This window comes from Anopheles aquasalis, chromosome 3, assembly GCF_943734665.1.
Source record: "Anopheles aquasalis chromosome 3, idAnoAquaMG_Q_19, whole genome shotgun sequence".
Taxonomy (NCBI): domain Eukaryota; kingdom Metazoa; phylum Arthropoda; class Insecta; order Diptera; family Culicidae; genus Anopheles; species Anopheles aquasalis.
This window is the reverse complement of record NC_064878.1, coordinates 20,762,345-20,774,095: the sequence shown is the minus strand read 5'-3', so window position 1 is coordinate 20,774,095 and position 11,751 is coordinate 20,762,345. Positions and strand designations below refer to the sequence as shown.

At 44.3% G+C, this 11,751-nt stretch overlaps 2 protein-coding genes across 2 annotated transcripts in view; one reads left to right on the top strand and one right to left on the bottom strand.

Annotated features, from left to right (window-relative positions):
• LOC126577095 (cytochrome P450 6a2-like) overlaps window positions 1-2,249 on the top strand; it is a 19,884-nt gene extending 17,635 nt beyond the window's left edge. The window contains exons 2-8 of the mRNA XM_050238504.1: window positions 115-429; window positions 496-826; window positions 905-1,092; window positions 1,160-1,296; window positions 1,363-1,457; window positions 1,518-1,801; window positions 1,874-2,249. Coding sequence (XP_050094461.1) covers window positions 203-429; window positions 496-826; window positions 905-1,092; window positions 1,160-1,296; window positions 1,363-1,457; window positions 1,518-1,801; window positions 1,874-2,156 — 1,545 coding nt within the window. The 5' untranslated portion in view covers window positions 115-202 and the 3' untranslated portion in view covers window positions 2,157-2,249. The remainder of the gene's footprint in view (window positions 1-114; window positions 430-495; window positions 827-904; window positions 1,093-1,159; window positions 1,297-1,362; window positions 1,458-1,517; window positions 1,802-1,873) is intronic.
• A 142-nt stretch (window positions 2,250-2,391) lies between these two features.
• LOC126574222 (pickpocket protein 28-like) lies at window positions 2,392-10,085 on the bottom strand. Its single transcript, XM_050234288.1, has 10 exons — window positions 9,964-10,085; window positions 9,615-9,890; window positions 9,103-9,544; window positions 8,487-9,022; window positions 8,187-8,405; window positions 6,267-6,339; window positions 5,890-6,198; window positions 2,940-3,279; window positions 2,732-2,855; window positions 2,392-2,659 (listed from the first exon to the last, which is right to left on the bottom strand). The coding sequence occupies exons 1-10, from the start codon at window positions 10,083-10,085 to the stop codon at window positions 2,392-2,394; spliced, it is 2,709 nt and encodes a 902-aa protein (XP_050090245.1).
• Window positions 10,086-11,751: the final 1,666 nt, after the last annotated feature.

Here is an 11,751-nt window from a genome sequence, read left to right as displayed (position 1 = left end):
TGCGCTTATCTATTGAGGAATTCACTAATCCCGGCCTACTTACGCGTGGAATCGATATCACAAAGTTATTTTTAACTTTCTTATCTCTCACAATCTTATCTTACGATTACGTAGCAGTAGTCAAGGTTAGCTCGGAGGGGTTGGTTGGTTGCGTGAACTTGTTTTGGGACCCGCGCAGTCCCCGATCCGTTAGTAACCGAAGATGTTGGCCACATCGATCTTTCTCGCCGGTCTGCTGTACAGCAAACCACTGGCCGCGGTACCCGCCATCGCGCTAGTGTTTCTCATTTACTGGCTGTTACGGTACAATTACAAATTTTGGAAAATCAACAACGTGCCACATCCGAAACCGTCGCTGCTGGCCGGTAACGTGGGTGCAACGTTTACGCTCCGGAAGCACATCTCTCAGCTCGCCAGCGATTGGTACAAGTAAGTTCGGTGACAGAAGCTCACAGCTCACATGATTCACTTTAATGCAAAATTACTCCCTTCCAGCGCCTTTCCCAATGCGACCTTTGTTGGATACTTCAACGCCTTAACTCCAGCCATAATGGTCAAAGATCCGGTGCTGGTGAAGAACATTCTAACCCGTGACTTTGAGTGTTTTGCGAAGAATGATTTCATGGTGGACCCCCGGTACGATCCGCTGCTGGCCCATAGTCCTTTTGTGTCCTTCGGTGAAAAGTGGAAACGCTCGCGAACCCTTCTGACGCCATCATTTACCGGTGCGAAAATGAAGCAACTGTTCCCGGTTATGGATTCGGTGGCCGATGAGTTCGTTTCGTTCATCAAGCGCAACCTTGGGCATGAGCTAGAAACGAAGCAGGTATGGCGGGAGGGGGATTTCGCAGGTGTTGTCAGTAAATCATTTGCAGCTCTTGCTTATCGGCTTTACGAATTCAAGATTTCAGCACGCTTCACGACCCAAAATGTGGTCGCGTGTACGTTTGGTGTGGATGGCGGGTGTTTCAATGATACCGATAGTGAGTTCCGAATGATGGGCCGCCGGGTGTTCGATGTGTCCCATTCGATGACTTTTAAATTGGTGCTGCAAACGTTTGTTCCGCCGATTGCAAAGCTGCTACCTATATCGTAAGTTGTAGTTGTTGTTGCCACATTGTTTCCATGTTAAGCGGCTCAAAGTTTGCGTTCTTTCCAGATTTGTAAGTAAGGATGTTGACGAATGGATAAGAAGCTTAGTGGCAGGTTTAATGAGCAAACGAATGAATGCTCAGCCCGTTGCGGCGCAGAAGGATGATTTGCTGCAATCTTTACTGAGTAACATTAACAAACACAGTACGTACTATCTGCGGTACCTCGTAAAGGAATTCTTATACCGTCCCTTTTTGCCCCTCTTTGCAGATGCATCCCAAACTGAAGTAACAGCTCATGCGCTAACCGTGTTTATCGAAGGATTCGAAACGTCTAGTGCGGTTCTTGGGTTTGCCTTGTACAGGGTATGTCAGCAAAACGGCGCATCTCGAGTGGCATCTCTCAAGCACCATCTTGTATTACAGTTGGCAAAAAGTCCGGAGATACAGCAAACACTGTTCGACGAAGTGAGCAAGGTATTGGCCGCTCATGATGGGCAGCTTAGCTATGATGTGATGCAGCAGATGGATTATTTGGACTGGGTGATCATGGAAACGCTTCGGATGCATCCACCGGCGGCAACGATGCACAAGACGTCCACCAAGAAATACATCATGCGTCGGGGACAACGGGATGAGGCTGGCCATGATCTGGGAGTGTATGTCCGGGAAGGAACTCCCATCCTGATACCAGTGCTGGCGCTCCATATGTAAGACAACTTCGACCGGAGCATCGAATCAAACACAAAGTGGTTAACGAATTGTTCTTTAAATTGTTCCAGGGATGCCAAATACTTTCCAGAGCCACAGCAATTCGACCCAGAACGGTTCAGTCCGGCAAGGAAGGTGACACACGAGGGCACCGTGTATCTGCCATTCGGTGAAGGACCAAGGATCTGTGTTGGAATGAAGTTTGGTCAGACTCAGGTGAAGCTGGGTTTGCTGAAGCTTATACTGCAGTACCGTGTGTCGATCGGGCCTAACCATAAGCCGTTCTGCGTTGATCCACGGTCGCTTATATACCAGGCCAAACACGGATTGCTTTTGACCTTCGAAAGACGCTAAACGTTAATCAGTAATCAGCGCATCGTGTGACCTCGAATAGAATTGTACATTCCTTTGAGTCGTGAATAAAACAACCATACACTTGTTACGTGATCGAACGTGCACATTTATTTGCATATTTAATACCAAAAATGGTTGATTTCTTGCGCTGAATAGTACTGTAACAGAGTGCCAATTGCGTAAGGGTGTAAAAAATGAATCCATTCAAAGCTAGAAAAGAAATCCAACTCATCTATTAATTGCTACTATTTTGATAAATAACGGCAGGCATCAAGTTGTTCGAATTGTTGATATTGGACGGCTGCATATTACGCCTCATCGAGAAGGGACGAATCGTTAAGAAGTAGCAAATCTCTATCAGACTCAGGAAGCTTACTCCCATGAAGAGTCCTAGCAAACCACCACAATTCGCCAGTAGGTCGACAAATCCGTACAGTTCCGTGCGTTTTGATGTGATGAAATGCGATTCTTTAAAATAAATCTCCAGCGTGGTAAATGCGTACCTTAAATGAAGTAGCAGTCGATATTATTAATTTCTCACAATATTCTAACAGCATTCTGTTGGCGAATTTTACTTCTCATTGTTGTCCTCCATTGGAATAGAATTGGCTTTCATAAACTTTTCGATATCGAGGGATGATTGGGTTATTTCCAAGTCGTAATGCGTTGACTTGCACGCCGGCAGACAGTTGCAAATCCCTGGGTATCGTGAATTCTTTTCAACGAGGTCCGAGAGACGAGGTGACGATTTTGGGCGAAACTTTATTTTTGTGCTTAACATACAGTTCCATTGCCATGTTCCAAGCGGGCATATCTGAGTGTTATTGTCATGTGGCATGGAAAACCGAACGCATTTGCACTCGAATAGTGTCATGTTGGTGAGACACTCCAGCTCGCAGTTATCCTGAGTGTATTGCTGAAAGAAGCGAAGGTGTCGCTCGTCGTTGAAAAAACACTGACGCTTCTTCCAATCGTACGCGGCCGCCGAATTGGATGTTTCGATAATTTGCGGTTTTAACGCGATGTTTATTTCATGCCCAAATGGAATGCGAATGCTACGCTTGGATAGTTGCGGGTACTCTTTCGTGTTATGTAGCGTCAGTTTGTATCCCTGCGAGAAGCCCTTCAAAAGAAGATAAAGATTAGTATGTTTGACATCTGCCTCAATGATTGACTTATTAACTACTCTACCGTGCACATGTAATCTGTGTCAGATAAGCTTTGTTTGAGATGCAAAATTAGTCCGGTGCCTATACCAGACCCTCTGGAATGAACAGGGATCACGGGAACATCCGGACCGGATGTGAAACGATCTACTCGAGCATTCTCCATGTATTTGTACTTTGTATGCAGCGCATCTACGCGGAAAATCTCTTCTGGTGGAGCAGTATTGAAGGAGTAACAGATACCTTCGTCCGTTACAGTTTCTTGCATATAATGGTTGCAGACAAAGCGTTGGTCATCGAAGGAACAGAACTGCACTAGATGGTATTCATCCAGCGAAATATTCCTTAGCACGTTCACAATATCCATCTCATTGGTTCCGTTGACATAATATAAGCTGTTATCTACGTTCACTTCTGAATGACAAACCTGCGCTACGACTTTTAGCTGTCCGATGCTGAAATAATCATAATCAATCAATCGCAAAGGATAATAATTGAAAAAAAAAAACACAACAAAGGATTGGAGCAGCTCTTGTCCCATCATTTTATCACATACATGAATGGATCTATCGTTGCATTAGCGCCATTCCGCCGGAGGGCACTTGCTAGGGATTGCATTTCACCAGTGAAGTTCAACTTTTTCGACTGAACCTTTGTCTCAGGGCAAATCGTAATCGAGGGAAATGGAATTTCCCAAACTGGAGTGGTTTTCTCCGAAAACGTTACAATAATCGGCGACTCTTCCCATTTGCAGATCGTTTTGTAAATCAGCATACAGCAGCCACCCATCGATAGGAGAAATACAACGAGCCACCAGAACCTATCGATGGGAGCAGAAAACATATGTTTTTGGTATGCTGTAAGGATACACAGTGCACGGATCTCCTCGCTAATCCGAAAACCAACATAAACTAGATCACCTTTCACAGGATGTTCGGCCATTTGCGTCGAAATACTGGACACCGTGTATGGAGCTGCTTGTACAGTATTCCCGGAACACTCCCGCCTTGGCGGGATGACACGATTGACGTCGAAATGCTCTCATCAGGGAAGAGTGGAATATTCGTGGAACTGTACCGACTAAGGACCGAATGTGTACTGAATGCGTACGAAGTGATGTGGTAGCTGTTGCACCTTGGTTCAACGCTACGATGTTGCGATGATGTACTGGCGTTATAAAGTCTATGAGTTATAATTATTGCACGTTCTTCAGCACGTGATGTAAGCATAGTCCAGCAAGAGGGCGCGGTTGGAGCGTAGCTTGCATTTCATTAACATACTGAGTTAGTAACTAGTTTGATCCATCGAGGTAAAGGCACTGATCCGTTTTTTTGGTTTTAATTGTTTTGGTTTTTGCTAAACAATGCGTTCGCAAATGAATCAACAAAGGGAAAAGTGCCTTAGAAAGCAACGAAGGGAAAAGATTAGTTTTGCAAATTAGTCTTATCAGACAGGATTAAAGAAACACATCAATAATGGGGATTTTTCTTTCCTCTTTCACGAGTGATCCAACTCAGGTTTATTTGGATTTTACACAAGAAGTATATTATTTTGAACATGTGGATTTAGATTTAATTTACACATTTGTGGTAGGTGGTATAATACAAATAATAACCGGAGAAAGCAAATAGCTTTACATGAAGATCACATTTCGAAACAAAAAATATCTCATAATACAACAGAAAATATTTGAAGCCATGTGTATGTTGATGGTCCCTCAAACTCAAAAGTTAAGCTGTAATGTGCTGTAGAACATTGATTTATTTGAATTGAGAGATTGCGGAAACTCTCCTTTCAATCGTTTCCGGGATATTCGGTCAATCGGTCAGTGTTACTTGCCAAAAAAAAACTTTTTTTTAAATATTACAACACATATTAAGCCGATTTCTGTTACTGAAAGGCTATTGTGAAATAATGCCTATGAAACACTCTTCCATAAGATTCTAGTTAATATTTATTCGATTGAAATGTTGTTTCTATCTCTTTTAATAACTAATCTTTTTTAGAAACAACAGCAAGCAACGAACTGTCCACATCGCTGGCATTAGAAAGAATCTTCGCTGGCTGCCTTTTACGCCTCATCGAGAAGGGTCGAATCGTCAGGAAGTAGCAAATCTCTATCAGACTCAGGAAGCTTACTCCCATGAAGAGTCCTAGCAAACCACCACAATTCGCTAGTAGGTCGACAAATCCGTATAGCTCCGTGCGTTTGGATGTGATGAAATGCGATTCTTTAAAATAAATCTCCAGCGTGGTAAATGCGTACCTTAAATGAAGTAGCAGTCGATATTATTAATTTCTCAAAATATTCCAACTGCGTTCCGTTCCGAATTTTACTTCTCATTGTTGTCCTCCACTGGAATAGAATTGGCTTTCATAAACTTTTCGATATCGAGGGATGATTGGGTTATTTCCAAGTCGTAGTGTGTTGATTTGCACGCCGGCAGACAGTTGCAGCTTTCTATGATTTCGTGCACGCGCCGTGGATATTCTTCCGAGACGTTCGACTTTGGACGAAAGAATTGTTTCGCCTGGAACATACAGTCCCACGCGCGAAGCGGACAAACCTGTGTTTCATTGTCATGTGGCATGGAAAACCGAACGCATCGGCACAGCTGTAGTGTCATGTTGGTGAGACACTCGAGCTCGCAATTATCCTGGGTGTACTCCTGAAAGAAGCGAAGGTGTCGCTCGTGGTTGAAAAAACATTGACGCTTCTTCCAATCGTACGCGGCCGCCGAATTGGATGTTTCGATAATTTGCGGTTTTAACGCGATGTTGATTTCGTGTCCGAGTGGAATACGAATGTTGCGCTTGGACACTTGCGGATACTCCTGCGAATCATGTAGTGTAAGTTTATATCCTTGCGAGAAGCCCTTCAAAAGAAGATAAAGATTAGTATGTTTGACATCTGGCTCAATGATCGCCTCAGTGGCCGCTATACCGTGCACATGTAGTCGGTATCGGACAGGCTTTGCCTGAGATACAACATTAGCCCTGAGCTTATGCCAGCTCCACTGGAACGAATAGGGATCGGAGATGTGCGTTTGTCGTTCCAGTCGAACTCGTACCAATCTTCAATATATTTAAACTTTGTTTGCAGCGCTCTGTCACGGAAAATGTTTTCTTGAGACGGAACATTGAAGGAATAACAGATGCCTTCCTCCGTGATGGTTTCCTTCAGGTATCTGCCGCAGTCATAGTGAAAGTTGTCGAAGGAACAAAAAACTGTCTGTCGATATTTATCCAGGGAAATATTCCTTAGTACGTTCGCAATATCCATCTCATCGGTCCCATTGATTGAATGTAAAACGTAGTGCATTGTGTTGAACAGGAAATTGCAAAGCTGCGCTACCACCTTTAACTGTCCGATTCTAAAATGAACATTATCAGCCAATCAGAGAGGATTGCTGATCCTGGTCCGGCATTAAATCACTTACATGAATGGATCTATCGTTGCATTAGGGCCATCACGGCGCAGGTCACCCAATAGGGATTGCATTTCACCAGTGAAGTTCAACTTTTTCGACTGTACCTTTGTCTCAGGGCAAATCGTAATCGAAGGAAATGGAATTTCCCAGACTGGAGTGGTTTTCTCTGAAAACGTTACAATAATCGGCGACTCTTCCCATTTACAGAACGTTTTGTAAATCAGCATACAGCAGCCACCCATCGAGAGGAGAAATACAACGAGCCACCAGAACCTATAACAAGAAGCAGAAAGCATATGTTTCTGATGTGCTGTAAGGATACACAGTGCACGGAGCTCCTCGCTAATCCGAAAACCAACATAAACTAGATCACCTTTCACAGGATGTTCGGCCATTTGCGTCGAAATACTGGACACCGTGTATGGAGCTGCTTGTACAGTATTCCCGGAACACTTCCGCCTTGGCGGGATGACACGATTGACGTCGAAATGCTCTCATCAGGGAAGAGTGGAATATTCGTGGAACTGCACCGACTAAGGGCCGAATGTGTACTGAATGCGTACGGAGCGATGTGGTAGCTTTTGCTCCTTGGTTCTATGCTAGTAGATGTAGCCATGCGGTCTGGCCATGGCCATGAGAGTATTTAAGTTATAATTACGGAACGTTGTTGACCTGATAAGAACATAAACTGGCAAGAGGGCGCGGTTGGAGCGTAGCTTGAACTTCATTACCATATTGAACGAGTAGCCGCAGTTGTATCCTTTGAAGTAGAAACACTTGATCGTTTATGAATTTACATTTTATTGGTTTTTTGTTCAATAAACGTGTAAGCAAATGATGCGTTGCAGCAAAAAAAGGAAGGGTTGTAATTAGTTTGCACAATCAATCTCTTGTAACGTATAAATAAACAAGTTTTGAGATTTGGTTGTGATTTTTTCTGAATAAAAAAAGGAATTCGCTATTTTAAAAGTAATAGGTACGTAAAATTATTACTAGGTTAACTAGGTTTGAGTAACGTTGCAAATAGAATGCTGACTAACCTCCCTAGTCATTTGCGTGAATTAGCATCGCCTGGGAATAGATAATAAAACTGAATGTGGAGCATAAATTCTCTTGGGAATTGATTACGGAATTGTGATAGCTTCAAAGTGAGGAAGTAAGGCTACGTCGTTTTCTTCAATTATCTCATTTGATTTTAATCATTTTGCATGCAACAGCAAGGATCAGTTGAAGCAAACGGATGCGAGGTGATACTTTATTACTATTTAGAAATAGAAAACATGTCCAATATGATGCTAGTGCTTCGAGCTTGCTAGTAATTTAATGTTGAAAGGAATGATACCATTCCCTTGCATCTCAAGTCCGACAGAAACGCATAAGAAATAAACATCTGCAAACAAACATTCACCAAAGCTGCTTTCGAATATATCTACGAAACCATTTCACCGTTCTTCTCCGTTGTATCGCTGTTGATTGGACGCACCAGAATGTAGTATAGTGTCTCCACGATGCTTAACAAACTGACACCAATAAACAGCCCCAGGAGACCGCCACAGTTCGCCAGAAAGTCCATCATCCCGTGCATCTCCGATCTTCGCGCCGGTATGAAATGCGTGTCCTGAAAGAAGATCTGAAACACGGAATAGACGGGCCTAGAACGGAATGAACAACGGTGTGTGTCTCATTAGGCTGTTTAGCTGGTTCTAGAGCATTTGATCAGCTGAGCTGCTTACAGTAGCAAATTCCTTAAAAGCTCCTCTTCACTCATGAGCGTCGAGCGAACCTCCCGCTCTTCCGAGTGCGACTCCTCGGTGATCTGCAGATCGTAACGCACCGAGGTACACGCCGGTAGGCAGTCACACTGCCGTAGATAGTCCACCGTCCCATTTCTGGCATTTTGCTTCCGAATGAAGAGCGCTGACCGTGCATTGGCGGCACAAAGTTCTTGCGCTAGCGTGCAGATACTGGTTTCGTTCGTTCGTGGCATCGAGAAATGAACGCAACCGCAGGACTGTAGCGTGTAGTTGGTCAGACACTCGAGCTCACAGTTGTCTTGATTGTAGTTCCGGAAGAACCGTAACGGATGCTCATCGTCGAAGTAACACTGACGCTTCTGGGCACTGTACTTGGACAGCACCGGCGAGGTGATCATGATGTTCGGTTTGAGCGCGATGGTAAGCGTTTGGGCGACGGACAGCCGGATGTTACGCTTGGACAGATCCGGATAAACGGTCGGTTCGTGGATAAGTAATTTATAGCCGCGGCCACGCTGTCGGTTTGGAGAGAGAGAAGGAGACCGATCGCTCATCGAAATGGGCAAAGCAATGGGTAAAAAGGTTCGCTACTCACCACACACGAGGTGTCCACTTTGAGTGGATAGTGGGACATTACGAAACCGATGGCAGCATCCAGACCGGATCCTGCTACCTGCAGCAGACCTTGCCCTTCATCTTTGGCTTCGTTGTCGTCCATACCCTTACCATCGTCATCCCAATCTTCCAGATACTTGTACTCACTGTGCAGTACCCCTTCGCGGAACATTTCCTCCTGAGACAGCATGTTGAATGAGTAGCACACGCCTTCGTTCGTCAGCGTTACTTGCATATAGTTGGTGCATCGATTATCGCTGGTTGAACCGCAATTTGTTAATACGTTCCGCCGGTCCAGCGATACACTTTTCAGAAACTCCACCAAACTGGGTTCCGGTATGTGGTTGTAGTCGAAGATAAAGTTCCCCGGATTCATATAGATCCCCGAGCAGTGGTGGATGATGGCTTTCATCTTGCCAATGCTGCAACGAACGGGAAGGGAGTTGGTATATCATCACTTATGCCTTCGAGAGCACACACTCGATCGCTCACCTTTCGTCGGTGATATTGATTCGATACCGGGGACTCTTTCTCGCCTCGAACGTCTGTGGTAGTAGCTGATTGAACTGTTCGGTGAAGTTGTAGTGCTCCTTCAGCACCTTGATTTCCGGACATATGGTAATGGCCGGGAAGTTCATGTCCCACACGGGTGCCGGTGTCTCCGCCAGTGTCACGATGACGGGCGTACGATCCCATTTGTCGTACGCTTGCTGAATCATAATGCCACACCCAACAAGCGACAGCAGAAAAACCGCCAGCCAGGTGACTCTGGGTGAAGGTGATGCAGAAGCAGAGGAATATGATGATGATTAAAACTATTTCGCTGATTCGCAGCACTTACTTCACGCAGGCGGAACGCTGTGCACCGACAAAGAACCTTACACCGTGCACCGAACTTTCGGAGCAGTACTCTTCGAACACTTGGTATGCTCGGCTAAACACAAACCGGCGACGGATTGCCATCGCAAATCTACTCACCGTTGCCTCTTCCGAGCGACTGCGAACCAGGCACGCTGTGAGTTGGCACGATGATGGGTAGGTTGTCTGGTGGACCGAAAATTCGCATGTTAGCCAGAATGCAAGGAGTGGTACCTGTTCGTTTGGAGTGTAGCTGAATCTCCTGGGACAAAGTAGTAAAAAAAAAAGGTGACGCATGTCGCGTGGCACAAATATCGATTGGTTTGAGAGTTTAAAGCAAGACGTAGACGAATCGCGTTCGTGAATCGTGTTAAAGAGTTGTTTGTGTTCTAGAAGAATTCACGAAGCAAATCGTTAATTTCCTTCAATTAATATTTTATGTAAACAACATGATAGTAATTTCCTTGGCAAAGGGAAATAATAATGGATGTATCCGAGCCAATGCCAATGCCTTTGCAGTAGAGCATCCTTATGCTCGGTATAAATATTATTATGCTGATAAACAGCATTTTGGATTCCATAAGCCGTTGAGTGTTAATTTATTGTATTAACTGTACCTTGTTTTACAGTTTTATCCGCCTTTGAAGTTGATCTGCAAGTGTTAAAAAATGCAAATAATGTGTAAACAAAATTTTAGCTTGTAGAAGCACTAATCATTGCATATGTAAAATATTTCTTAAAAAGTATGATCGCGTAGAATATTAAAAAATAATCTTATATCGGTTTGTCCTGTTTTTAAGATAATAATAGGGATGAATGAAAAGTATTACAGAAGAAAAGGAATGTCTTTCAGTTTGCATTTTACTTTTTACAGCTTCTTTTACTTTCAATTTGTTTCATCTTTATCTAACTAGTTGTAATCTACAGCAATTTATCCATTTCTTAACATTTCTCACTAACACAACACATCAAAGACATTGAAATTACAATTTAGCTTTTCATAAGCGCAAATTGCGACCTCATTCGCGTTTCACCAAATTTCACCAACGCCCTGGGAACTTAGATTATGCTCCAGTCCTTGAAATAACTCTCCCTTAATAGCTAGTATGATTTATCGACCCACGAAAATCATTGAACCCAGGGTACATAATGTGAATGAGAAAGATGGTTAATAGTGGGAGGCTGAGCCTATGACTCCACTCCGCCAGGCAGCAGCTAATTGTATTGAGGTAATTTATTGCCAATCTCACGGTTCTGTAATTTCCAGCAGCCCGTAAACTTGCACTGAACCACTTACTAATGAAATAAGGAGCACCGGAAACACGTGCCCGGGGTCCCTTTACCTGAAAACCTTCACGCCGTTCTGATTAGAAGAAATGCACGGTATTTCATCGTCGAGGCAAAGATTCTTTCCAATACGTGGTACGCACAGACTCTTTCGCGCGGAAGACAGCAGACGACTGTGCGGGGATGTGCTTATTAAAAGTTGCTGTTCGCTGTTTAATTTCCATACCGCGCGTCGCTATGTGCGCAGCGTCGCTCGGAAGCTTCACCAAAGCTCATCCCAGCCTCACATTTAAAGCGCTTAAGCCGCTGCGTTCCACGGTACACCGCAGACGTTTGCGTCGAACCGAGAGCTCCCCACTGGGGCGGGCCTCTAAGTCACCTTCCAGCAGCCACCACCAGGACGATGGGCAAAAGATTTCGTAATTTAATAATCTTCGTCTACGCTCAGGCTGTGCTGCTGGGCTGGGCTGGCAGAGGCACCATC

What these genes read in the sequence shown, in the direction of transcription:
- LOC126574222 (XM_050234288.1), bottom strand. Translation starts at nt 10,085, where the DNA reads ATGGCAATCCGTCGCCGGTTTGTGTTTAGCCGAGCATACCAAGTGTTC. An exon ending in AAGTGGACACCTCGTGTGTG is followed by an intron (nt 9,023 to 9,102) that starts GTGAGTAGCGAA and finishes CCAAACCGACAG; the next exon opens with CGTGGCCGCGGCTATAAATT. An exon ending in CACATGACAATGAAACACAG is followed by an intron (nt 3,280 to 5,889) that starts GTTTGTCCGCTT and finishes CTTCTTTTGAAG; the next exon opens with GGCTTCTCGCAGGGATACAA.